At 44.0% G+C, this 27183-nt stretch overlaps 1 protein-coding gene across 1 annotated transcript in view; it reads left to right on the forward strand.

The window, feature by feature from the left end:
- The first annotated feature begins 13730 nt into the window (after positions 1 to 13730).
- MRPS23 (mitochondrial ribosomal protein S23) overlaps positions 13731 to 27183 on the forward strand; it is a 115644-nt gene continuing 102191 nt past the window's right edge. The window contains exon 1 of the mRNA XM_085649523.1: positions 13731 to 13913. Coding sequence (XP_085505649.1) covers positions 13870 to 13913 — 44 coding nt within the window. The 5' untranslated portion in view covers positions 13731 to 13869. The remainder of the gene's footprint in view (positions 13914 to 27183) is intronic.

Consider the following 27183-nt stretch of genomic DNA (forward strand, 5'->3'; position numbering starts at 1 on the left):
TTCCTTCCAAAGAAAAGCTGAAAATGATGTACTGGGAATGGGTTTATAAACTAGAAATTGCCCAAGGCCTTTCCTCTCAATTAACGTCCCGCTTCCTAGAGTTTAAATCCCAACCCCTCAAAGAGAAGTTCTGGGACATCATTGAAAAAACCACTGATCGCAAGCTATACTTTCAACTGCGGGTGGGCACACTACCTGTTGCAGATTTCACCTCTAGATGGGGGGGAGCAGGTACTAATAAGGATAGGTGCTTTAGATGCGTAGATGAATGCGAAAATATAGGTCATGTACTATTCTTTTGCCCATTGTATGCAATTCCGAGGGAAAAATGGATAAAACCAATTTGTAAGTCCATGGGCATTAAAAGATATGCTATTGCCCTTCGCATTCTATGCACCGACCCTGCACCTCCGATTTGTGTAGCTGTAGCTAAGTTTATAGGATGGGCCTGGGGCATAAGGTTAAAAGCTTTGAAACTTAACGTTAACTTTTTACCCATAAGTAACACAACATCTTGTTAACATTACCCGCTGCTGTTATTATAAGTAGGAAATCAGGGTGCCCACAATGTTATATTATGTTATTCCCTGTGCAATTTAAGCTGATATGAGCTGGTTCGAATTTTATGATTGTGGTGCTCATTTTTAACTTTTTTCTTAAAGCATGAATTAGCTTGACGGACATTGAAAAATTTAATTGGAATTTTATTCTCTTTTTAGGTAATTTATATAATTGTAAATAAATGTTTGTAAATGTGCTTTTATGTCTTAATTGCCGAATAAAGCTGATTGAATTGAATTGAGTCTCGACACTCAGGACAGGCTTTGGATTGCATTCAAGTGGGCCATTTGTCTGCCACAGAGTCTGCGGTTAAGTTGTGCATGAGAATCGACCACTTGACTGTGGCAACTAATTCTGTGTCCAACCTGCTTTATTCGGCTTTATGTCTGAAGGGTGAGAATTGCGGTCTTAGATGTGCACAATGCTAGTGCATGCAAACACAGGCTTTGCCTATGCTTGTTATTCCATTTGTAACAATCTGGAGCAACAGCAAGCACTGTAAGAAAAAATTCCTATAAACCCTCAATGTATCTAGTGTTGCCACCTGCTGGCTTTTTACCAGCCTGTCCAAGTCCAGACCAGTAAAAATCTTAGGAAAAGCGGTAAACTCTGGTATTTTCCCGTCTGACACATAAACCTAAAACAGCAAACACATTAAGAAATGAGTTAAAAAGATATATGAGAGCGAACTAATTAAAAAAAAATTGTTATAGTAAACAGAGGAATAATTGCCATATGCTACAAAATACTCCAGACAATTATACACAAATTATTTTTCACATTGTAAGAAATAGCAGGAAAAACTGATGAATTCAAGTATTTAATATTAAAGATTGCGGCACAGCAACAGACTACAACTGCCCAGCAAACAGGAACAGTGCAACTGACCTGAGTGCTTAGCAGCCACATAAGATTCTCTGTGGAACTAGAATGTATAATAATACATGCAGAAACCTTAAAGGGGAAGGGAGATAAAGAGGACAGTAAAATGCAATTGTAACACACATATTAGCTCTTACTTGCTTCACAATAACAAAACGTTAAAACATTAATCTTTTTTTTCAGTCGCAACTCATTAAATGTAAGGTAGCACATACCTTGTTGATTATGGGCAGGGATGGGAACTACTAGTTTATCGTGCACAGGTGCTGCCTACTAATGTTGTCCACCCATATATCTTAAAAATACGTAAACGTTGATATAAGATAAACCGTCTACATAGTCTTCACTAATCTCTATGTTACGCGAACGTATAAAGAAAGTGAGGAGGGGATGTGGTCCTTCGGCTAGACTGCCGACTTTGGTGTTGGAAACCAGGGTTCTAGCCTCGGGCCGTGTCCACATCCTGTGATTCTGGGAAAATCACTTAATCTCCCCGTGCCTGAATGTGTAATGCAAATACGGTGCTCGTGTAAAGCGCTCCAATACCTTCGGTTCGAGTTCGCGCTATATAAATATGCAGGGAAAAAAAAGTCTTGTGAGACGCGTCCTTGTTGTGTTTCTTTAAATGGTAATGTATTATTCTGTACCTCGCGCATAGCACGAGAAATGTTCACTCTGTTTACCTTTGGAAATGCACGTTCCACCTGTCAGTTCTTCGTCCTGGTAACCGGTATTCTCGTTTACGGTTGGCCAGGGAGAAGGACTGATGGTGGTTGCTCTGTCGGTGTCTTTATACGAATAAACCTATCCAATTAAAGTACTTTTGTGGACCCCACTTCTTAACAAATTTGATGACGAGCTTGAAAGACACCGACTTCAAGAACCCACAATTTCTTCATTTTCGTAATGCTGCAGGAAATCTCCATTTCGAAGTAACCGGCGGACCTGATGTAACTTACTTGGTTTTCTATCGCCGATCCAGAGCTTCGTGAAATGCAACGGAGCCTTCCTCAGCTTTCTGCGCCCTGATTCATTGCCGATCCTCGTTTCGTGAGGTGTGGTTTCATCGGCTTCATCATTTCAGACGCATTCTCGCGCCGGGTGGGCGGAGTCTCCAGGGTTGCCTGCACGTATTCTGCTGAGGTCCTAAAGGGAGCCTGATTTACTTGGAATAACCTGAGCTGCTTAACGGAGATCCTTCCACACGCTGTGCTAGTCACTGCAATCATTTTGGCACGCACGAGTGAGGGGCATTTTCATGTTTCATTTGCACAGCAGCGCGTTTTAACGTTTCCTCGTTAACAACCATACTTTAAGCAACAACAGCTTTCTTTCACACGCTGGGCAAATTCATTCTACAAAGCGACTGGTACTAGGTATTGTACTCATTTTCTTTCTTATTTAATATTATTTATAACAACAGAGTAATTTCAACATGGCTTCCCAAACTTACAGCATTCAGCCTCCTCAACCTTTTTGGCCTGCTGGAATTGAACCATGTATGAAATGGTTAGATTGGAAAAAATATTTTCTGAATTTCATTAAAACTATTGATGAGGATAACAAGATGTCAGCTGACAGGAAGAAATCTATTTTTCTACATTCGGTGGGTCCAGGTGGAATAAAAGCATATGACAGTATGCAAAAGGGAGCAGTAAGTGGAGATACCAATGAATTTCTAACCATTCTCAAAGATTTTGACAATCATTTCGCTCCCAAAGTCTGTATTGGTATTACTAGATACAAGTTTTTTCATAGAAAACAAGAATCTAATGAGTCCATCGATGACTACGTTTCTGTCCTTAGAGTTATTGCGGATGACTGCAAATTTGATCACTTACAAGACCAATTCATAAGAGATCAAGTGGTCATGCACACCAAGGATCCTTCAATCCAAGAACATTTATGGATTAACGGGGATGCAGAATTAAAGGACATTTTAGCTTTAGTAAGAAAGGCTGAACTATCCAGCAGAAGTGCCAAAGCTTTAAAAAAAGAGTCCAAACTGGATGATAAAACTGAAGTTACTGATAAGTAGATTCAGAGAAAAGTCTTCTGATAAAAATAAGAAATTCAACATAAAATCATCAAAGTATGAGTCCTCCAATAAGAATGAACATTTTAAGTGTTACCGCTGTGATAGTAGCTCACATATGGCTTATAGTAAATTTTGTCCCACATTGAAACATAGTTGTTCCAATTGCAACATTATGGGATATTTTGCCAAGGTCTGCCACAGAAAAAAAATTCAAAAAGTGAAATGTGTTGACGATAATGAAAATATTTCTGATGATGATGAACAGTTAGTCAAAAGACTCTCTTCCCACATAATCACAAGCGCTGAGTCCAATGGTGTTTATGAGGGCAGAGAGTTATTTCTACTAAATATTATTGATAAGAATTCAGATAACAAAAAGAAACCGTTATGTTTAATTTCATTTGGTGGTGTAAATGTGCAAGTATATGCTGATTCGGGTTCTCCATATACCATTGTAAATGAGGAAGTTTGGCAAAACAAATTTGTAGACAAATTAGGGAAGGAATTACTTCCACCTGATATCCAACCTGAAGTTTTGTTCTGGTGAAAAGATTGATATGGTTGGTTACCGTTCCCTCTTATTTAGATTCAAAGGAAGAGAAGCATTTGGAAAACTATATGTTTCAAGAAAGGGTCCTTCAGCACTTGGTTGGAAAGATCAAGGGAACTTAGGAATTATACTCAACCCTAATAGTGATGCTCCTGTAATGTTACTAGATGATAACACAGATTTGTGTAAAGATATTTTAAGTTCATTTCCAAAAGTGTTCAGCAAGGAAATAGGCAAAATTAGTCATTTTGAGCATAGAATAGTCTTAAAAGCTGATGCTTGTCCAAAGATTCATAAAGTAAGGAACATACCCATTTTATTAAGGAAAGAAGTAGATCTAGAGCTTGAAAAATTAGTCAAAGCAGACATTATTGAACCTATTGAATCCTCGCAATGGATTTCTCCGATTGTCGTTGCACAACGCAGTAATGGAAAATTAAGACTTTGTATTGATTTGAGACATCTGAACAATAATATTGTGGTTGACAAGTTTCCTCTGCCAAAAATCTCTGAGATGCTTCCTCTAATTAAGGATGCTAACTGGTTTTCCACAATAGAATTGTCTGCCGCATATCATCAGATTCCTCTCACTAATGACAGTAAACCGCTAACTGCTTTCATTACACCTTCCGGATGTTTCCAGTATAAACGTTTGCCTTTTGGGTTTGCCTCAGCTGAGGCAATTATTCAAAGACTGATGCACCAACTTTTTGGGAAATTCAAAAGAGTACAGTGTTTTCAAGATGATATTCTAGTATTTGGAAAAGACAGGCAGGAACATGATTTTATGCTCAAAGAGGTATTAAATACACTGGAACAAAAGGGTTTAACTGTTGAACACACTAAGTGTAAATTTGCTGTAAAATCCATCACTTACCTAGGACATGTAATTAGTGGTGAGGGTATTTCCAGTAAGCCGTCTTTGGTAGATTCTATAATGAACGCCCCACACCCAAAAAACAAGGATGAAGTACGTTCATTTATTGGATTGGTGAAATTTTACTCCAAATTTGTCCATAATTTCTCAAGTAAGATTTTTAAGATACGCCAATTACTAAAAAACAAGAATAAGTTTAATTGGTCTATTGATTGTGACAAAGAGTTTGAAGGAATCAAGAGATCAATTTATGATGCTCCAGCTTTAAGTGCTTTTGATCCAGATCTAAAAAACTTTATTACTGTGGACGCAAGCAATAAAGGTTTGGGGGGTGTTCTTTCCCAAGTTAATTCAGAAGGAAAGGAATTCATTATTGCTTATGCTTCCCGTGCTCTTTCACCTACTGAGGAAAAGTTCTCAGTAATTGAAAAAGAGACTTTAGCTTGCATTTGGTCCCTGGAACATTTTAGAGCATTTGTGTGGGGTAAACCATGCATCCTTCGCACAGACCACAAACCCTTGGTAAAACTCTTGACCACTGAAGGATTATTCAACGCTTCTCCTAGAATTGCTAGGATGTCCTTAAGATTACAAGACTATATTTATAAAATCATTTATGTCCCTGGTAAGGAAAATGTAGTGGCAGATTTTTTGTCACGAATGCCCACAAACATGTTGGACAGCTCAGACCATGAATGGGAAAATATTCAAGTTGCATTAGTCCATGATCAGGGTTTACCTAACATTGATAAATGTGAATGGAGAAGGCTTTATGAGAAGGACAGTGTATTAGGAAAATTATCTGAATTTATTATTAATGGGTGGCCATCCAAGAATAGATTGTCAGAGGAATTTAAACAATTTTGGGAAGTTCGTGATGAACTTTTAATGTCAGATGAGAACATTAAGAGAGGAGACAGAGTCATTCTTCCTTCATTAATCAGAGATGATATCATTAAAATGTGTCATGAAGGACATGGTGGTATTGTCAGAACTAAACAAAGGATTAAGCAATGGTATTGGTGGCCAGGCATGGATTTGGCCATTGAGAGGATCATCAGAAATTGTGTATGGTGTGGAAATTCTGATAAAACTCTGGTCACTCTTAGACCGCCTATGGCTGATCCCATAATTCCAAAAGCACCTTGGCATACTGTTGCCGTGGACATAATGGGACCTATTGGTTCTCAAAACAAGTATGTGTTGGCCGTAATAGATCTATTCTCAAGATGGCCGGTTTTGAAAATTGTTGACAGGGTTAACTCTGAAGTGGTTATAAATTTCATGGATTGTGTTTTTGTTGGTGAAGGACTTCCTGCTCTTTTGATTAGTGACAATGGTGTTCAATTTACTTCAAAAATAGCTAAAAGCTACTTTGATAAAGTAGGAATTAGACATTGCACTACATCGTTGTACAATCCAAGTGGAAACGGAATGATTGAGCGTTTTAACAGGGTATTAAAAAACGCTATACAATCTGCAGTCAGTAACAATGATGACTGGGAATGAAAAATTTGCAAACATTCGTGACAAGAATTTTCAATTCTATTAAGGACACGGAGGCGAGGATTATGCTTCTCATTTTCTTTACTGAAAATCTCAGCAGCCAATCAGAAAGTAGAAAAAATACAACAAGTACTACAATACCCATAAACCTAGAGGGTATCATGTCATAACCATAGAGTAGTCCCCTATAAATGCATCACAAGAGAATACCACTTCCTCTTTCTTTGTGTGAAAAGTTAAGGCAAAATATAGTCACAGTCCGGAATGCGAGGAAACTGGAAAAGTCCATTCAACCAAAGGAATCCAAAGGCCAAAGGCAGCAACGAATGTGAAGACAACTTCAAAGGAACAGCATGTCCTGGAAGACGACGAAGATCCTTCTTTAGGATGAAAAGGCAGCAGAGCTCACTTGAGATCAGAACCTGGAAATAGAAATATAAGGAATATCGCAAAAAAGGGGGGGGGGGAAACATGAGCATAAATATACATTGCATTATAAAACAGTGCAAATCAAACAGTACAATACTGAGTATGGGTGGGATAATCCTCGCCTCCGTGTCCTTAATAGAATTGAAAATTCTTGTCACGAATGTTTGCAAATTTTTAATTCTATGTCAGGACCGGATGCTCAGGTTATGCTTGTTCAAAGCTGTGCCACCACAACAGATGCAACATTTACGATAGGTTTATAATAGAAAGTTTTAAATGTAGATTCAGAGGACCAATCAGCAGTCTTCATAATGCCCACTAAAGTGACACCCTTAGAAAAAGCCTTGGATGCCATAGCACCACGAACAGAATGAGCACCAAATTTGGAAACATCAATACCAGCTTCGCTCATGAGCCAACGCACCCAACGTGCCAGTGTAGCTGGGGTCACTGGACGAAAAGGTTTCTGGAGAGCAATCAACAATTGACCAGTCAAATCTTGACGAAAACCTGCAGTACTTACCTCATAATCTCGGATACATTGTACCACACATAGTTTGGGATTGTCAGGAAACGCGGGATATGTGACAGAATTGGTGTTAGTTTTTGTGCGTCTGGTGACCATAAAAGTAACCCCCTCAGGGGAAAAAGAACTACCCGCTAGATCGAGAGCGCGAATATCAGATACGAGTTTACATGATACCAAACAAAGTAGCATCGCTAGTTTGGCAGAAAGCTGTTTGCGAGATAAACTCTGATTGACAGGCCAGGAATCCAAGAAACGAAGTATAATGGAGACATCCCAGAGCTCGAAATATCGAGGACACGGAGGTTGTACCAACCGGATACCCCTAAGTAATTTACACACCAAAGGATGATCACCAATCGGTTTACCCTCAAGGGCCACGTGACCTGCCGAGATGGCCGATCGAAAATTATTAACAGTACGATAAGCAAGACCTGAAGCGGCTAAGGACGCTAAGAAGTTCACTACCAAGGAGACATCTGCTGCAGAGGGATCCAAATCCCGTGAAGAGCACCAATCACACCATCGTTTCCATGCTGAAGCATAACGTGTGTGTGTGTTGGGCGACCAAGCCTCATTGATAAATCTGGTAGCGTCTCCCGAAAGGCCAGGGACTTTCCAACGATCCCCGAAATTCGCCAAGCGACCAGCCGTAGTTGACCTGATGTTATCAACGGATGCGGAGATTGGAGGGGGTCTAGCAACAAATTCCAACAAAGGGGAAGAAGAACCGGAACTGCACATAGCATTTCTCGAAGTACCGGGAACCATGCTTGTGCCCTCCAAAGACGAGTGATCAGAATGAAGTCTGAGCGATAACATTTGGTTCTGGCTAGTACCCTGGGAATCATTAGAAACGGAGGGAACGCATAACACATCACTGGAGGCCATACTTGCAGAAAAGCATCCGTGGCCAGAGCCTGCGGATCCGGACGCCAGCTGAAAAAGTCCGGGAGCTGTTTGTTGAGTCGCGAGGCAAACAGATCGATCTGGCAAGGGCCCCATAACCTGTCCAACAATCGAAACATTCGAGGGTGAAGCCGCCAATCGCTGAAATCTCGGAGATGTCTGGAATTCCAATCCGCAACTTGGTTGCTGCACCCTGGAAGATACTCCGCCACTACAAAAAGACTGTTCTGAAGGCAAAAGTGCCAAAAGTCCTTGGCAATTTCTGCTAGAAGACGGGACCGAGTCCCCCCCAGCTTGTTGACATACTGAACCGCCAACACATTGTCCATGCGGAGAAGGATGCAACAATTCGTCTGGCGGGGAGAGAGACAACGAATCGCAAAGGAGCCCACTAATAGCTCCAGACAGTTGATGTGAAGGTTCAATTCTTCCGGAGACCAACGGCCGCCCGTCGACACTTGACCGCATCGGGCTCCCCAACCCCATCGACTGGCGTCGGATTCGATCACTACTTCCGGAGTGGTGCCGAAAAGGGCTCGACCGTTCCAAGATTCCATATGTTCCAGCCACCATAACATCTCCCACCTCGCCTCCTCTGAAAGAGGAATCTGATCGGAATACTTGAGGCCTTTCTGGAGATGGCGGATTTTGAGGCGTTGAAGTTCTCGGTTATGAAGAGAACCCGGAAAAATAGCTTGTATAGAAGAAGCCAACAACCCTACGACCTGGGCTACAGACCTCAAGGACACAGTCTGCTTGTTCAAAATCAACCTCAACTCTCTCTTGATCGATCTGATCTTCTGTTGGGGTAAGAGGAGTTGACAAGATAGGGAGTTGACAAGAAAGCCCAGAAACTCCACCGACTGAGAGGGAGTCAACATCGACTTTTGAGGGTTGATCAAGAATCCTAGATTCTGCAAGAGATCCGTGGTCCAGGCAAGATGGTTTAAAAGAAGACGAGGACATTGACCCATGATGAGGATGTCGTCCAGATAAATAATGAGGCGAACGCCCCTGCCCCGAAGAAACTCGACCACAGGCCTCAGAAGCTTCGTGAAGCACCAAGGGGCTGACGAGAGGCCGAAAGGAAGGACTTTGTACTCGTACCATAGACCCTGCCATTGGAATTGGAGAAAACGACGATGAAGTCCGAAGATGGGAACTGACAGATAAGCATCCTTCAGATCTAGACGGACCATCCAGTCCCCTTCCTGAAGAAGATCGCGAAGAAGATGGATCCCCTCCATCTTGAAATGACGATATACGACCCATCCATTGAAGTCCTTGAGATTTAAAACAAGCCTGGATCCACCCCCCTTCTTCTAAACTAGGAAGATGTTGCTGACAAAACCCTGAGGATGACGAACCGTCTGCTCTATGGCCCCTTTTTGGAGAAGCGAATCTATCTCGCTGGAAATGAAGACCCGATCTAGATGGGAAAAAACCATCGGACGGGGGGCAAGACTCTGAGAGGGGGAATGAAGAAATTCTATTTTGTATCCCTGCACCGTATCCAGGATCCAAGCATCCTGCGAGATCTCTTGCCATTTGTGGAGAAAAAACTGGAGACGGCCCCCCAAGAGAACCTCTGAAAAGGGAATCAAGCTCACCTGAAGGAGTGGCATCGCGGTGACCTCCTTGGTTGCCTCCAAAACAGCCTTTTCTGCTGGAATTACGGGATCCGCGTGTGGGGTAGAAATTGGCGGATGAAGTGGACTCCTGATATTTCCCACGGTGAGTATCATAGCCTCGCTGGGTGCCTCTTTGGAAACCTCGGCCGAACGACCGCCCCCTGTATCGTCCAGCCCTTCCAAAAACCAGGCGGAAAGCTCACTTTAAGGAGCCTTGTGCCTTATCCAGACCACTGAAGGTCGCGACAAACTTAGTCAATTCTTTTACAAAGGGTTGACCAAAAAGGAGACCCTGAGCCAAAGGGCCGGACTCCTAGGAAGACAATTCAGCTAGTTTGGGATCAAGCTTTAAAAGGATAGAGCGACGGCGCTCACTGGACATGGCACAGTTTGCATTGCCTAGGAAACATATTGCCCGTTGGGCCCAACCAATTAAATCATCAGGGTTGATAATCTGCCCTGAGGCTTTGGCAATATAACCCAAGTCTAAAATCTTTGTGAGGGGGCCGGATAAATCCAGCAGCTTATCTTGGCAGGATCTCCATGCCCGATCCAAACCTCTCTTCGGATCCTTAGTATATTTTTAAAGATATGTAAGCATGGAAGGATCCACTATCAGGAGTATCCGCTATCTTGTCTGCCAGGTCTGGGCGTGGACATTCAGAGCGCAAACATGCTCTAACATCCTTGTCAAAAGGTTGACGTAAGTGGGAATGGACGTAGGTCGCAACTTCATCCAAGGGGAGCCATGAAGAAGAGTTCGGATGAACAATTGTAGAAGGCTCAAAGGTCAATAAAGAGGGGTGCGAGGGGGCGTCCACAAATCGCTCCTTGCGTGATTTCTTTGCTGGAGGTGGAGAAGACTCGGACTCCGACGAAGTACCAGAGGAGGTATTACCATCATCTCCGGGGGGGGGGGGAGCTAGAAGGAGTAATTTTGGACGTAGATCCATAAGAATGGTCTGAAGCCATGGTTTTAGCGAGTTTCGCAAAATCTGAAGAATGTGGGTTCTTGCATTTTACCCCAGAAGAAGTGCGGGGCGAGGAGGCTGGAAGCCACCCCTGTTGTAAGGCATAGTTGCATAAATGGCGCTTCAAGGGTGTAATAGCCCTGACCATCGCTTTATTAACGGAGAGCTGAACTCCTACATCAAGAGCTTCGACGAGCTCATACTCCAAAGACCCAGAGGGTTCCTCCTCAAAATAGTCCTCTTCATCTTAGTAATATTCGGACATTGTAAGCACTAAAAAGTGACCAAATCTACCCACAGGAGGAAGTAAGGAGTAATATGCACTGTCCGAGGTATCAAGCTGGAAAATTAATAAGGACAGTGATAAATAAGGGGAGTGGCCAAACCCAAGGCAAGCCAAACCACATAGGAATGAGAAATTCCAATGTGAAATATGCAAATTTGTTAAAATGTGGAGGGAGGGCTTGCCAAATAATGCCACTCTAGGCAAAGCCTATGCAAATTATACAGCCCAAGCCCTCTGGTGGACTTGGACGTCACTGGGGAGAATAAACTGGCAAGTTTGTGGGTATAGAGCACTTAAACGCTGCCCCTGCGTTAAAACACCGGTGCTGTGAGGAGAAAAAACGCCGGTAATGCAAAATATGCAAATATGGCCGCCGCGCATGCGCGGACGACCAAAACAAGCCAGAAGAAGGACTGAGCTTGCAATGCGCGTGTCCTCACTCCCCCTGCTCCCACTCCACTGTGCAAGCTAACGGGCGAAAAGCACCCGTAAGCGGGAGGCGAGAGACGCGCTCCCAAGGCAACCGCGACGGCCTGCGGCAACGAAGCGGGAAGCTCCGACACTCTGCAAATGTGCGAAGGAGCGCGGGCAAAGAAGCGGAGACCGCCGAAGAGTCAAACAGAAATAAACAGCAAGGCGAGCAGTGCGCGCCGCAACCACAAGGCACAATAAGTAAGCAAGCAATAATAAGGACAATATGCATAAGAAAAAGGTGAAAGTACTTAACTGGCTACGGAGCAGCAAAGAAAGAGGAAGTGGTATTCTCTTGTGATGCATTTATAGGGGACTACTCTATGGTTATGACGTGATACCCTCTAGGTTTATGGGTATTGTAGTACTTGTTGTATTTTTTCTACTTTCTGCTGCTGAGATTTTCAGTTAAGAAAATGAGAAGCATAATCGGAACCTCCGGTCCTGACATAGAATTACAATTGTTCAAAACCCTTTGGATGTATCGTACCTCTCCCCATGATGTTTTAGGGGTGTCTCCTTTTGAGGTTATGAGGGGAAGGACTGTTCGAACTAAATGTAATCCAGAATGGATGTTTGATGCTTTCAAACCTTGTGTGTCTATGGAAGTCATGAAGTCTAGAATTGAGAACAAGCACTTAAAAAGCAAGGAGGTCTTTGATCTCAGACATAACGTAAAAACTTGCGATATTAAAGTAGGTACATGGGTTAAAGTCAAGAAACCTTGGAAAGTAAAGAAAGGAGAGAGACAATTTTCTGAACCAATGAAAGTTGTGAAAAGTTTTTGCAATGCTGTACAATTGCATGATGGGAAGGTATGGAATTTAAGGCATATTGCAGTTCTTAAAAGTGAAATTCAATTGTACAAAAGTACTGAGGATCCAGCCTTGTCAAGAAAAGCGTCTCAATATTTTTTTATTGATGATGATCTGATTGACAATGAATCTAGCAGTGCTAATATTTCTTATCCCTGTGTTTTGGGGATACCACTCTTGGTGATCAAGTTGCTGTAGAGTGCCCTGTTGATGACATTGATGTCTCCTCTGCTGGTAAAACTTCTTTCGCAGCAGACAACATGGTTGATACTAGTGTTAATCCAGGGGCCCATGGCACGATACCAGGGGATGGTGTTTCAGCAGACACTACATGTACACATGATAAACTTGACAAGGCAACAGACGTTTTGAATGATCTATCTATAATGGCTGATAAAAGCAATAGTGCGACAGCTATCACTACTAAGAATTTTATTGGTGATGCTGATGAATGTTCTAATGCAGTTACCACTGAAGACTGTGCTGATGTTGCCAGTGAACGTTCTGCTCGCACACGTATTAAACCAAAATGGTTGGATGATTTTATATGCGAAGATTAATCAAATTGATGTTGAGCAATTATTTGTATTTTTTTTTGTATACTTTAATTTATTGTTACTTGCATTGTATCTTATTTTTTTTTTATTAAGGAGGAAGATGTGTTGTGTTTCTTTAAATGGTAATGTATTATTCTGTACCTCGCGCATAGCACGAGAAATGTACACTCTGTTTACCTTTGGAAATGCACGTTCCACCTGTCAGTTCTTCGTCCTGGTAACCGGTATTCTCGTTTACGGTTGGCCAGGGAGAAGGACTGATGGTGGTTGCTCTGTCGGTGTCTTTATACGAATAAACCTATCCAATGAAACTACTTTTGTGGACCCCACTTCTTAACAATCCTCGCTTGACAACATAGCACTGGTGTAGAAGAACGAACTCTACTCTAAGATGGCCGCCACGTAATATCAACTACCGAGCAGCAGCGCTTTGCACAATTCGAGGAAATGTGCATTTATTCTTCTAAGAACAGGATACAATGCTCCGCATGTGTAGAATCAGTCTGAGCCTTTAAAAATATACACGATATATTTTAGGGATTACCATTGTAAACAATTTACCCATTTTTAAAGGTATTCGGTAACTGCATCAACCGGCTTGGGGGCGGTTTTATGTGCGAGTTAAACATATTTTTTGCACTAATATGTACATACACCGTTGTAAGATGGCCGTCACGGTAAGGGATAAGTATTTTTTCTTTTACACTTTCAGCCATAGTCCACTGTCTATGTTTACAGCTACGGGAGCTGTCTGCCTGCATTCGTGAGCTTCATGCAGCAGCATCCAAGAGGACTTTTTCGGAGAAAGGGCTGCTCCAGTTGATCAGTTTGTGCCAAAGCTCATATTACGTTGTCTGGCAATGGCAGGCAGCAGATTGGAGAAGCTAGGCACCGTCTTCACTAGGTAGGAAAATATTAGCTGTACACATTACTGCCGCCGTTGCAAAGTTCTTACAGGAATTGTCCTGCTTCTAATTTTTCCAAAAAATATATGTTTACCTGTCTTAAAGATTTTCAATTCTCCAAATACATATCGAGTTTCATTTTGAAGGACACAAGAATTAGGCAACCTCATTTTACTTAGTCGTTTTATTAACATGTTTTGGGGTAACACGTTTTTATTGAATGAAGGTCAAGTTGAAATCGTTTTCATTATTGAATCCCATGAATCTTCTCCTCTGTGTCCAAATTGATGTAAACCTATGTCCAGTTACATTTGAGTTCTAATCCAGTTGTACTCAATCACCTTTCTAAAGTAAATATATGCATCACTTTTTAGCTGTCCAAGTAAGTTGCCCCCTGTGCCAAGCATAGAATCAAAAGTTTTTTTTCTCAGTTTCTATGTACCAGAGGTAGTCAACCTGCACCTCACCGATGAGGCTTATTAAGTTCCAAAGGCATTTGTTTATTGTATTGCTTCCAGGCGTGACCAATGACCTAGTAGGCCTTGCTGGGCTGTTCCTTTTGGGGTAGGACTAATGCATCACTTTTGTTTGCTGTTTTTTTTTTATCCTTTAAATGAATATTTTAGTTTCTCTTAAGACTCCTCCAAATAAAATATATGCCTGATATTGATGGATCCATGTTTCCGATTACTTTTGGTTCCTTTTCCCACCAACATTTCTAACAAACCACTTACCTTTCATTAATCCGTTACTTGTCAAAATTAACTTCTCCTTGCTTCCATTTAATGTTTTTGATCTGTTTTGCGTTTACCAAATCTAATGAAAGATATTTAGCTTGTTGAATAAACTATAAACATTGCATGGAATTACCTGAGTGCTTATCTCCGGTTCCCCGATTGTCCAAACTGCAACAGTATAAATCTTGGCTCTCTAAGCGGCTCTTTAGATAAGTATTGATCTACTTCAACATGAAATGAAATGAAAACAATATTTAATAAAGCGCACTGCGGCCAAGCGGCTTCCTGGCGCTAGGGACCTGATCAGAACTCACAAGATCAACTCGAAGGACTAGGAGGGGAACGCCTGGGAGAAAAGAAAAGTTTTGAGGGCCTTGCGGAAGTGAGAATAGATGGGAATAGAGCGAATAGAGAGGGGAAGACTATTCCAGAGCTGAGGGGCCAGGACTGAGAACCGCGTGCCACCCGTTCTGGATTTACGAAAGCGGGGAATGTGCAAGAGAGACAGAGAGGAAGAACGAAGAGTGCGACAGGGAGCATACGAGGAGATAAGAGAAGTGATGAAAAGAGGAGCAGAACGGGAATGAGCCTGAAAGGCTAGGCAGGCCAATTTGAAAAAAGATCTAAAGCGGACAGGGAGCCAGTGAAGAGTCTTAAGCGCAGGAGTGATATGAGAGGATTTAGGGAGGGAAAGAATAAGTCGGGCAGCTTGGTTTTGAATGGCCTGGAGTCTGCGGGATTCAGAAGCGGGAATGCCCACATACAGACCATTTCCATAGTCGAGGCGGGAGGTGACAAGGGCCAAGACTATGGTCTTAAGGGCATCAGTAGAAAAGAACCGTGAGATCTTCCGGATAAGACGGAGGGACAAAAAACAAGAAGATACAACAGAGCTAATTTGGCTATGCATTGAAAGGTCGTGACTGACTTTGATACCAAGAGTACGAACAGAAGCGACAGGCAAGGGAGGGGGACCGAAAGAGAGGGGCCAGTGTGCGGGAGACCAAGGATTGGAGGGACCACCGGTGAGGACAAGTTCCGTCTTGTCCGGATTGAGTTTCAGGTGATTGGCACTCATCCACTCAGAAATAAAAATTAGGGTAGAACAGAACTTAGGAAGAGAATCAGGGGAAGAGGACAGATCGAAGATGAGTTGAAGGTCGTCTGCGTAGTTGTACACAGAGACCCCCAGCTCAAGAAGAGATGTAATAAGAGGTTGGATATATAGGTTGAAAAGAAGAGGGGAAAGAGAAGAGCCCTGGGGAACACCACAAGTGACCGGACGGGAGGGGGTGGAAAAGCCGGAAAGATGAACCGCCTGGGATCTCTCACGAAGAAAGGACGCGAGCCAAGAAAAGGCCGCGCCCCGAATGCCGGCTGATCTGACACGGTCGAGAAGGATGGAATGGTCGACCGTGTCAAACGCAGCGGATAAATCGAGGAGAACCAAGGCTTGGGGAAGGTTAAGATCGGCTTTTCCCTTTAGTTCGTCCAAAACCGCGAGAACCACCGACTCCGTGGAGTGGCCCGGGCGGAAGCCCGCCTGATGGGATGCCAATAGGCCGTTCTCCTCAACGTAAGTGGAGAGGCAGGAGGTGACATGGGCTTTCAGGATTTTACCAAGGTATGGAAGAAGGGAAATAGGTCGAAAATTAGAAGGAAGAGAGGGGTCCAGACCGTTTTTTTTTAAGATGGGAAAGACTATGGCAGATTTGAAAGAAGAGGGAACTAATCCAGAGGCCAGAGAAGAATTGAGAAGAGCAAGAGGAGGGGCGGGGCAGTTAGTAAAGAGAATTTTGAGAATACGAGCTGGCGCGCAGTCCGCAGGAGAACCAGACCTAACTTTAGCTAGGAGTTTAAAAAATAATTCAAGGGAGATGGGAGAGAAAAAGGCAAAGGAAGAACGAGGAGGGGAAGGAAGACAGGTAGAGCTAGGTTGAGCCACTGTGGGAATGTTGGCTTTGATCTTCAGAATCTTGTCTATAAAGAAATCATTGAGTGATGAGCAGAGGGACTGTGAGGGAAGAAGACTAGGGGTAGAGCGATCAGAGGTGGCAAGATTGTGGACCAGGGAAAAAATTTCCCGAGATTTATTGGCAGCAAGAGCCACTCTCTCAGTAAAGTATGAGGTTTTTGCCGCTAAGATCGCCTTTTTGTATTCATTGAGGAGTGATTTGTATTTAGCGCGCAGAGAGGAGCTGTAGTTCCATCTCCAGTGGCGTTCCGCCCTCCTGAGGTCGAGTTTAAGTGCTTTTAGCTCTGGGGAAAACCATTTGTGCGCGTCGTAAGGACGGACCGCTTTGATCTTACTAAGCGGGGCAACTAGGTCACAGGAGGAAGAAAGCCAGGTGTTAACAATCTCGGCCTGAGATTCTAAAGGAAGATCATTGAGAGCCGGGGCAGAGGAAGCCAAAGTGAGAGAGAGGGAATCAAGGTCAACCTGATTCCAATTGCGGGCTAAGCGGTTTTTAGGAAGAGAAAGCTTGTCAACCGCACCCAAGTGAATAGAAAAAGAAATGATGGAATGGTCCGACCAGACACAGGGAAGAATAGAAGGGGATGAAATAACCGAGCGAATAGACCAAATTTGGTCCAAAATGTGTCCTTGAACATGGGTGGGAGCTGTGACGTGGGATATGAAATTCAGACAATGAAGAGTGGCAGAGAAATCTTTGGAGTGAGAGTCTTCCCTAGTATCTCCCGGCCAAAAATTAAAATCGCCGAGCAGGAGAACAGAGGAGTTATTGACCACCAAAGTGGCCAATAAGTCCTGGAGGGAAGCGACAAAGGAGGGCATGGATTGGGGGGGGCGAAATTCAAGAACAACAGTAAGAGGGGCAGAGAGATTAAGTGAACGGGCCACCAAGTAGTCAACATAGGGTATTGGAGGGTAGGTAAGAAGTTGAAATTTAAGAGATGACCGAATGATCATCTCCACACCTCCCCCAGCCTTGCCAGCCGGACGGTCAGCTCGAAGAGCATAATAGGAATCGGGGAGGATAGCCAAAAGATCAGGTAGGGAAGCAGAGGAAAACCAGGTTTCAGTCAGAAACAGAAAATCGGGGGTATCCGTTGACAGGAGGTTGAAAAGTGCTGACTGGTGTTTAACTGCCGAGCGGGTATTGAGAAGGTGGGCGGAGGCAAGAGTAGGAACAGGAAGGGAACGAGGGGTAGGGAGGGAGTCGGAGGAGCGGGGAATGGGGCAGTGAGTGATGGGTACAGGGTGGGAAGGGGGAGAGGAAAAGATACCATGGGAATCCAAATGTTGGAGTAACGAAAGAGGAGGAGGGAGGGTGGACGACAGAGCAGTGAGTTGAGCTGCAGTATAAACCAATGTAGGGGTAGTATGTATAGCCCCTAGTCCCGACCCGTCGCGGACGGGCGCAGACGGGCTTAACTTAGGCGCAACTTCGGCGCGCCTTCGTCGCGCCCGCTGCGCTCGTCCACTGCGCTGCCGAGGGTGGGTGGCCATATTATAGGGACACATGAGGGGGGATGGTCGGTGGGCGTGGCGGGGGGTGGAGGAGCCAGAGAGCTGCAACGCGGCACCCAGACCCGCCCAAGATGGAAGGCCAGCCCGTCTCGCACCGAGAGCCAGGTGAGGAGGGGGCGGTCAGCAGCGGCGGTCTGGGGCGCGTGCAAGGGACGAGGCAGCGATCCAGGAGCGCTATGGCAGGAGCGCGGAAGGTACAAGTGCAGACAGGCAAGGTTAAAAAGACTAGCAGTCTCGTAAAAGCAAAGCGTCGCTCCCGGAGGTGCTTCGGGAGATCAGGAAGTTAATGCAGAACTGCTCTGACCTTTAGCAATTCTGAAAGGAACTAATATGCACCTCTTCAAAGAACCCTAATTATACACTCTTTAGGAACCTACTGGCCCTCGTACTTCGACTTGTAAATGATCATGAATCATATCTATAGTCTTTGCTCATTGTTCAGCGTTCCTTGGGCTCAAGCTTAGCTGACTCTATAGAGAAGCCATTATAGATATACATGTACAGATCGACATATCATATTTATATAGATCTTTAACAGACCCTGGAATGGAATCAAAGCAGGAAAAGCTTATGGATCACTAACCTACAAGTGTGGCTAGTACACCCTACCCAAATATACAAAGAAGTATAACTCTTGGAAATTCTTTCTGGGAGTTTTCCCCTCGTGGACTTCTTAGGGAGTGATGCGCCCAGCAGGGATGATCGTGGTTGTTAATCAGTAATAGAAAGGGCATGATAAATGATGGCTCCAGAGTATCTACAAGACTGGGATCAAAGCCCTGTCGTGTAATTTCATGAGTGGGCCTGGCCTGTTCAGGTACTTTTCTTCAAAGTACAGCAGTCAGGATTTGGTTGGGCAGAGGTGTAAATTGATAAACATATGCCTACAGACATGGCCTGTCACCTTCACACTTTAGTTTAAACTACCATCAGCTGTAAAGAAAATATCAAAAATAAATATGTATTTCTAACTCACAAGGAAAAGTTAGGTTGCCTCTGTATCTCTCTCAGGATTGCACTCCGATTTCGTTGCTGGTCCAGATTGTGCACAGTAAGACTGTAGTAAAGGCAAGAAAATGTATATAACACAAAATATTAGCAACATCATATAGACACTGTCCATTGGAAGAGTTAGAACTCGAAAGAGCAATCTTAAGATTTCTCCTAAATATATTGATATTTATTTCTTAATTTGGGGGAACGAGGAAGAGCTTTTGAAAGCCTGGTCCATCATCTTCCTATTCACTCACTGTTGAACAACAGATCAGACAGAATTCTGAAGTGTACAGGTGTGTCAGTTGGCTATACGTTTTGATTGCAGATACACAGGGAAAATGTCTTGTCTGCATTCTAATACAGCTTCTGGTTTTGTTTTCTGGAACTAACAAAACCCATAAATACTGAGCTCTTTGGCCGTGCCAAAACACAGAGCACTACCATTCTCCAACTAAGAGTTTATAGTCGCACCTCGAGGTCTAAATTCAGTAAATCTTTTTTTAAAACAATATGAATCCAGATATTGCTAATCACAACATTGACTAGAATGTTCATTGTGAGATATCTTCTAGGTAGAGCCCTTGGTCTTAATTCTCATTTTAAGGGGTTCAGTCTGGGCTTGTATCCAAATTTGGTCATCTCCATCCTATCTCGGTTCAATTGGAACTTTCATTTCTTGACTCACATTTCGATGCCATTCATGCAGACCAGCATGGGTCATAGTTTGCTTTAGTGTTGTTGATTTTACAACAAAATTTGGGTGGCAACAGACTATGATTGAAACATTAACAGTTGTATGGTGATCCAATGCATGCCTTTACCATACATGGTAAGTATAATAAGGTAAGTAAAACTTCTATCTATCTATCTAGTCTAATATTTACGAAGTGACCCCCTGTCCTGAGTACCCATCTGTACTGTTGTCTGGATCACTAATGCTGATTGTTTTGTTGTAGGCAAACACAGATCATGGGTGTGCGCCATGACATAGGCCTGTCTCACGAATAACGGTCTTGTGGGACTGGAAAAGATGCCAAAAGTGCTACCCTCATAATGGTGGAAGGTTACTGCCTTCTCCAGGACTTAAGCAGCACGAGCAAGGTGGCAGCAGTATACTGTGTCGTGATCAGTAGTAGTGAACATTACCTTTTTATGTGTGTTACTGGAGTGAGGCCTACAGACTCACTCGCCTTTTAAAGGTTCTGCTGCTGTGTGCTTAACTCACTCTTGAACTACATCAGGTAAATGTGAGTGCTGTATTGTGCAGGAGTAGTGACTGCGTGGTTGTATGTTTTCCTGGGAAGGGTACTGTACAGGGAGAGCAGTACTGTGCTTACTTAGAGCCAGGAGATCTCTTATGGTGATAGATGCGCTTTACAAGTTCTCTGTAATATAACATGCTACAGTAAAAGTTCTCTTTGAAAAAGTTCCCTGCTACTTTTTAGCGTTTGGGCTCCACAACATCAAATATATTAAATGTGTAACACCATGTTGCACATTTAAGCCAACTAAAAAAGTGTGAGATCAGAGTCACTTTTGCACACACTACATACACTCGGAGAAACTGACGTGGAAGGAGGAAAAAAAATCATTTCTGCCTAGGAGCTAGCAGGGTAGCTAACACAACATAGTCCACAACAGTAAAGGATAAAGTACCTCAGTGATTTTACACAATTGTGATTGTATTAAGATTGGCCATTCCTTATTTATTTATTTTAGTTTTTATTTTATGGCATTTGTATTGGACAGAGCACATCCAAACTGCCCTTCCACACTGAGTACACACATCAGGAAATGACAACTCATTGATCTAAAACATACACAACATAGGTACTTATTTAAGGGCTGGTGCGTAATGCTGATTATCTTAGGGGCTTTATCAAAGCCACATCTTTCAACTCCTCCTGGGCCAGTGAGAGTGACGGACGAGTTTCTCTTCTTTACCAGGAGGTGTGCTGTGAAGGGAGCATAGAACAATAAGATCAATAATCAGTGGTGTGGCCTTTATGATGCCCAGACTGACAGGTAGCCAGATCACTGGACAAAAGTCCAACATCCCAGATGGTTCAGAAGCACTCAGCTGCCTACACATCAGATTGTGCCACTGTTTGGGTACATCGTCTCTAGAGTGGGACACTCCCTTTTGATGTTGAAAGTATTTGTTTTGTTCATTTATCACTCTAATTACAACTTGCCATGCAGCAAGATCCCTTTAGTTAGACCTGGGCAGGCTCATCCCGGGTTAGCACAGGCAACTCTGTAGGCTTCCCTCATACTTCAGCAGCGGCAGGTACATAATGCACTTCTCTTTGCTGTTATTGTGAAGCATTTGTTCGAGGGGTGTCTTCTGTAGAACACTTGAAGTGGCTTGGTTCATCCAACATCCTCAACCCTGTAAGGTAATTCTCCAAATGACAATCGATTAACAGACCATCCCGCATGCCCTTTTTGAAGACCTCATCCTGGCATCATTAAGTCAAGAATAGGTTACCGGTTAATTCTGTGGCCAGTGACTGCCTTGCACAAGCTTATTTATCCCTTTAAGTACTTATGGGACACCAAGTGTCATGCCTGTCATGGGGCTATTGACCCTGTAGTCTCTTAAGCCAGTGAACATCTGCTCATTGTTGGCATCTGGTACATGTCAGTAAACCATAGCAGTGTAAACCATAGATCCAGGAAATGGGCAGGATATAGGCTTAACTATATAAAGTACCTTGCCTGCTAGCATGTGGGCGAACAACACTCAAAAATGTGGTCTAAACATATTAACTTTCCCGTAACTAAACATTGTCACTATTGTGGTCAAGCATGCCAACAACCACCTATGTGCTATACTGATGAGTACAGAATGGTGGGAACCCAAACCTAGAGATAGCTCGGTTAGGCTTCGTGGTATATAGAGATAGGGATCTCAGCTTAGTCTAGGCAATACGCTGCCTATGTAAGGGCATGTGGGATGTGAGCAAGTGCACACTATTCAGCATAAACGTGTGTGGGGAGGATTGGCTGAACAAACTTTAGTGTCCGGCGCCTCCAAAGTTTCAAAAGATTCCTACAGGGCATCCCGTTACTATGCTATGGGCTTCTTTTGCAGACCCCGTGTTCCTGCCTGGCAGTGCACCACTTTCCACCAGGCCCCATTTCTCCACCTCCTCTGCTATTGAGAAACCATGCGTGCGGTTTGGGATTTCTAGCATCTCGTCAATAGGAACTTGGCTAGTAATAGCACCAACTCCACAAATCTTGACAGCACCTTGGTACTTTTGGTTCTGGGGAATAAACCCTATATACAGTATTCCATGGAGTGGCAATGGTCTGGGTAGGTAAGTTCTGACAGGGTAGCAGTGACTTGCGTGTGGGGGGGAGGGGCAGTCGGGCAATCCATAACGTGTAAAAGTTTGACATCCGGTGCATGACACCTAGGGCAAGTCACCGGTATTGTGGGGAACATGGTGTGGAGCCTATGTGGAGTCAGGTATGCCTGGTGTAATATAGACCATTGTATACATTTGAAGCAGAATGTTGCGAGAGATTTCCCGGCGGTATTCCCTAAGGAAGTCCTATTCTTTGTCCAGAAGATTCTGAGCTAGGTAGCCTTCCCATTTAGCTCGTAAGGGGAAGCAGAAGATGAGCACAAATGTCCCTATATAACCAACGGACCAAGTGCCAATCATGTCCCATTGTGTGTAATGCTTGAAGTAGATATTGTGTGGGAAGTTCATCTCCTTCAGGTGCCCAATGGCAATGTATATAGCGGGCAATACTGGCCTGAGTTAAAAATAATGTACCTGGTGTATACAACATCTTTGTGGTTTAGTAGGGTGCCCTCTGCAAATAGTTCACAGATCGTGGGGACTCCTCGCTGTGACCAAGGTTGTAGTCTATTTGTCGTGAGTCTCCTGGATGCCGTGGGGAGGCCTAGCAGCAGTACATTCTGGGCATAAGACACGTGCGTGGCGGTATAACACAAGACCATCTTCCAATATGCAAGGGCAATTCGCAGTAATAAGGTGTTGTCTGTGGAGTAAGTGGAGCCCAGACATAACATACTGTGTAGCTTGCCCCCATGACACCAGAATAGAAAATATCAGACCGGTTACGGCCTGCCTGTCAGTAGGAATGCCATTGCAACTGCCCCACTATGCAACAGGATTTTAATTTTGAAGTACCCATCCCTTCTTTGTCATGTGGGTGTTGGAGCTTTGAAAGGCAACCTTGCGGCAGCCACTGGCCTTGATTAGGTCAATTAGGAGGGTGTTTAGTCGTGCAAAGATTCAGGCAGGTACAAGCCGTGGAATGTTTACAAAATGGTACAGTACGTGAGGCAGCATGACCATTTTAGTAAGGGCCAATTTGCCCGCCACCGAAGGTGGCCCAAAAGCTCACTCGTGATTTGAGGGTGCAATAGTTTTAAAGAGATTACCCTGCGCATCCGGGCAAATCTGGATCCCCAAATAACGAAAAGTGGTAAATATGGTTGGTTGTAAGGGTCTTTGAATGAAAATGCGTAGGATTTATGAACATTAACCGCCAGGTACCGACACAAATGCATCAAACTGTTCAGCCCCTTCAGACAGGTTCATCTGAAATTTTTTAACATACAGGATCATCTCAGCAAACAATGATATTGCGTGGGTTGCAGTTCCAATTGGACTACCTCAGTTGTGGGCAACCTGTCTTATTCATTGAGCGAAGGGTTCTAACGCTAGAACAAAAAGGAGCGGCGATAGCGGGTAACCCAGTCTTGTGCGGCCTGCCCAGCAAAATCGCCCTAGTACAGTGTCCTTGATTGGGTGTAATCTACAGATATTAGGTGTGGTAATGCGATTAGGGACAAAGCCGAAATGATCAGTATGAAGGTGTTTGGGAAGTATGGTTAGTAAGTGGCTGGCCAGCACTTTGCTGATTATTTTGTTCTCTGTATTAAGTAAAGAAAGAGGCCTATAAAAGGGCATGTCAGATGGTTGATTGTTTTGTTTAAATATAGAGGTGACCAGTGCTTGTGCTGTGGTAGGGGGCAACGTACTCAACTTCAAGGAAGTTTTAAAAAGGCATTCTAATTGTGGGATCAGCCAGGGGGCAAATGTGGTATAGCAATTTGTAGGGAGGCCATCAGAGCCGGGGTTTTGTTTCTAGCTAGTTCCTTAATTGCCCCTCTAATCTCTTTGGCTGTGATAGGGCCCCCCAGCATATCACATTCTACATCCAGTACTGTGGGGAGGGCCAACCCATCCTAAAAGCACTGGAATGCCTTCGGCTCAACAAGTGGTGGGGCCGCATATAGAGTTGAATAGAAATCACAGCATGCTGTATTAATTTCTATTTAGGAAGTGACTTGAGTATTCTGTAAGGTAGCTGTTGTGAGTATCGACATGGGTGAAGGCAGTGGTTTAATCAGTCGGACTAGTAACTCACCTGATTTGTCTGCCTCTGTGTGTGTTTTCTGTATGTAAGCCATGTAGTCAGTAACCCGTAAGCATTCTAACAACCCCGCATATTCTATCCTGGCTTCTTGCAGTGTTGATGCATGTGCTGCATCATCTGTTGCAGCCTTTCTTGTGGACCCAGACTCTCCTCCACTCTAGCAAGCTCCCTAAGGACGTCTGACGGGTTCCCACCATTGTGCCTGTGAATGGCCCATCGTATAACCACTTTAAACTCTTCCCATTCTGTTAAAATAGAGGAAGTGGTATAGGCGTTCTCAGCAAAGTCATTATCTATTATGGTTGCCAATGTTTCTTGGAAGACCATATATTCCAACACCTGGGGTTTATGAGCGCCTTGTGGGGATGGGGTCTGGGACGCAGGCCCATGTAAACGTAATGGCTTATGGTCCAAGAGAGTTTTGCTCAAGTAGGTCACTTGTGTGACCGTGAACTGGAGGGAAGCCGCACACAGGATTCTCTCCAGTCGCGTATGGAATAGGTAAGGAGTGGAGTAAAATGAATACTCGTGCAAACCTGCGCTGCGGCTACGCCAAACATCTGCATGTTACCATCCCTACACTCACTGTACCAGCATTTGGGAAGTGGGGATGCAATCTATCCAGATCTATATCCAATACAGCGACCCCCGCACCACTGAAATTATGAATAATGTACACAATCCACTAAGATTGTGACAGATGCGCTAGGAAGACTTCCTGCTCTGAGTTAGGGGCATATATACTGCCCAGTATGATAGGTGTACCACCCATTATGCTGGGGAACAGAACATACCTCCCCTGCACATCAATCCTCCTCTCCACAGCTGTGAAAGGGACCACTGCTTTGATCCATGGTGCTGTCCCATGAGAAAAGGCAGAATAGAAAGTGTAGAACAATTGACCCTGCCATTTCTTACATACTCTGAGGGATTCAACGGCTATGAGATGGGTTTCTTGTAAGCACACCACGTGTGCGTGTCGACAGTGCAACTGGGCTAGGATCCTATATTGTTTTGGTATAGATCCCATGCTGCTTGCATTCCAAGTGATCATATCAAAATGATGTGAACCTAATATTGTCATTAAAGGGGCATGCGTCTATACAGAAAACTCTCTGCTGGTTATGAGCAGTGGTGGTGATATAATTGGGGTGTTACAATATTGGATACCCTTAATCAAGAACAAAAACATGAAACAGTCTCAATACAAGGTCCAGCAATGGAACCTTATTTGACCAGAACTGTAAAAGGAAACATTAAATGTGTGCACTTTTTCTTGGGGTACATGACACAGCCTTTAATCTAGCATTACTAGCATTAGGGGCAGTGATCTAGCCAGGAGCAGAACTCATCCTGAGCCAAGTGCTCTAGTGCTGTATAGTGTCCAGCACATCATATTAAAGGACAATAGCTAACAGGCAACAATCTAAGCAGTGTTTGACAGTACAATATTTGGAGCAGAAAATTATGTAGGATAGACACAAGCATTTCATGCAATGCAACATAAAGATTAGTCACTGTCAATGTAAGGTAGAATAGGGCCCCAGCTGGAGGATAATACCTTAGATTAACATGAAGACAAAGAAATGCCATAAGAGGCATATAACCGATAACATACGGTGGTCCATTGTGCTCCCTCTCAGGGAGGAGTGGGAAGCTCCCCCGGAGTGTCAAATGTCCAGTCCTTGGGGGTGGGGGGCAGGGGGAGTACCCTCAATCATAATGTGCACAAGGAGGGTTTTGAAAAGAACAGTACTTATGAAAAACTTCAGCCCAGCAAATCATGAGTCACCTGTGGGGGAATCGTGGTGAAAAGTGCGGAGCCAACCCCTGGCCACCCCCCCCAAGCCCCCACCCGACTAGAAGTTTGAAGCACTATCCTGGGACAAACTGGGGCTGGTGATAGGTCAGCTGGGATGGAGGAAAGACACAGAGAGGAGTGCAGCTATCTGCCTTTCAAGGCCCTGTTGGGGGGGATTGGACCCATCTTTTTCCCAGAGTGTTAGCCTACGCCGATTCTGGGGTGGGTGCTGTGCTGGACTGCATGGTCTTGGGTCTCCTTGAATCAGGGTAGTGGCCGTGCCATCCAGTCCCACGCTTCCCCGGGGAACTCTCAAAAAATAGGTCTTCTGCTCGTGGATCACTTTGAGCTTGGATAGGAACAGGAGAGAGTAGGTGAGGCCAAACATGCGTAGCTGACTTTTAACTGCTTGGAAGCATGCTTTTTTGCGCTGTACAGCCAGTGTGTAGTAAAAGGAAGATGGAGATCCTGGCATTATCCATGAAAATGGGTGATTTGTCTCTGGTATTATGGAGGATTGCATCCCTATCTTTGTAATTCAGTACACAGGCCACAATTAGTCCTGGTGGTGCTCCCAGGGTAGGCCTCCTTGTTGGAACTCTGTGTGCCCTCTCCACCCTGAACAGATCTGATAGGGCTTCTGGTGCCAATCTGGTGCGGTGCCAATCCTCTATGTATTTTGATGCTTTGGGTCCTTCTGTTCCCTCCGGCATGCCAATAATTCTAACATTATTGCGGGACGTACATCCTTCGGCATCTTTGACTTGTACCTGTAGCTCTGCCACGTATTGCTGGAGGATCGTTGTTGTGGTTGT

The sequence above is a fragment of the Triturus cristatus genome, chromosome 3_2 (assembly GCF_964204655.1).
Source record: "Triturus cristatus chromosome 3_2, aTriCri1.1, whole genome shotgun sequence".
Taxonomy (NCBI): Eukaryota; Metazoa; Chordata; class Amphibia; order Caudata; family Salamandridae; genus Triturus; species Triturus cristatus.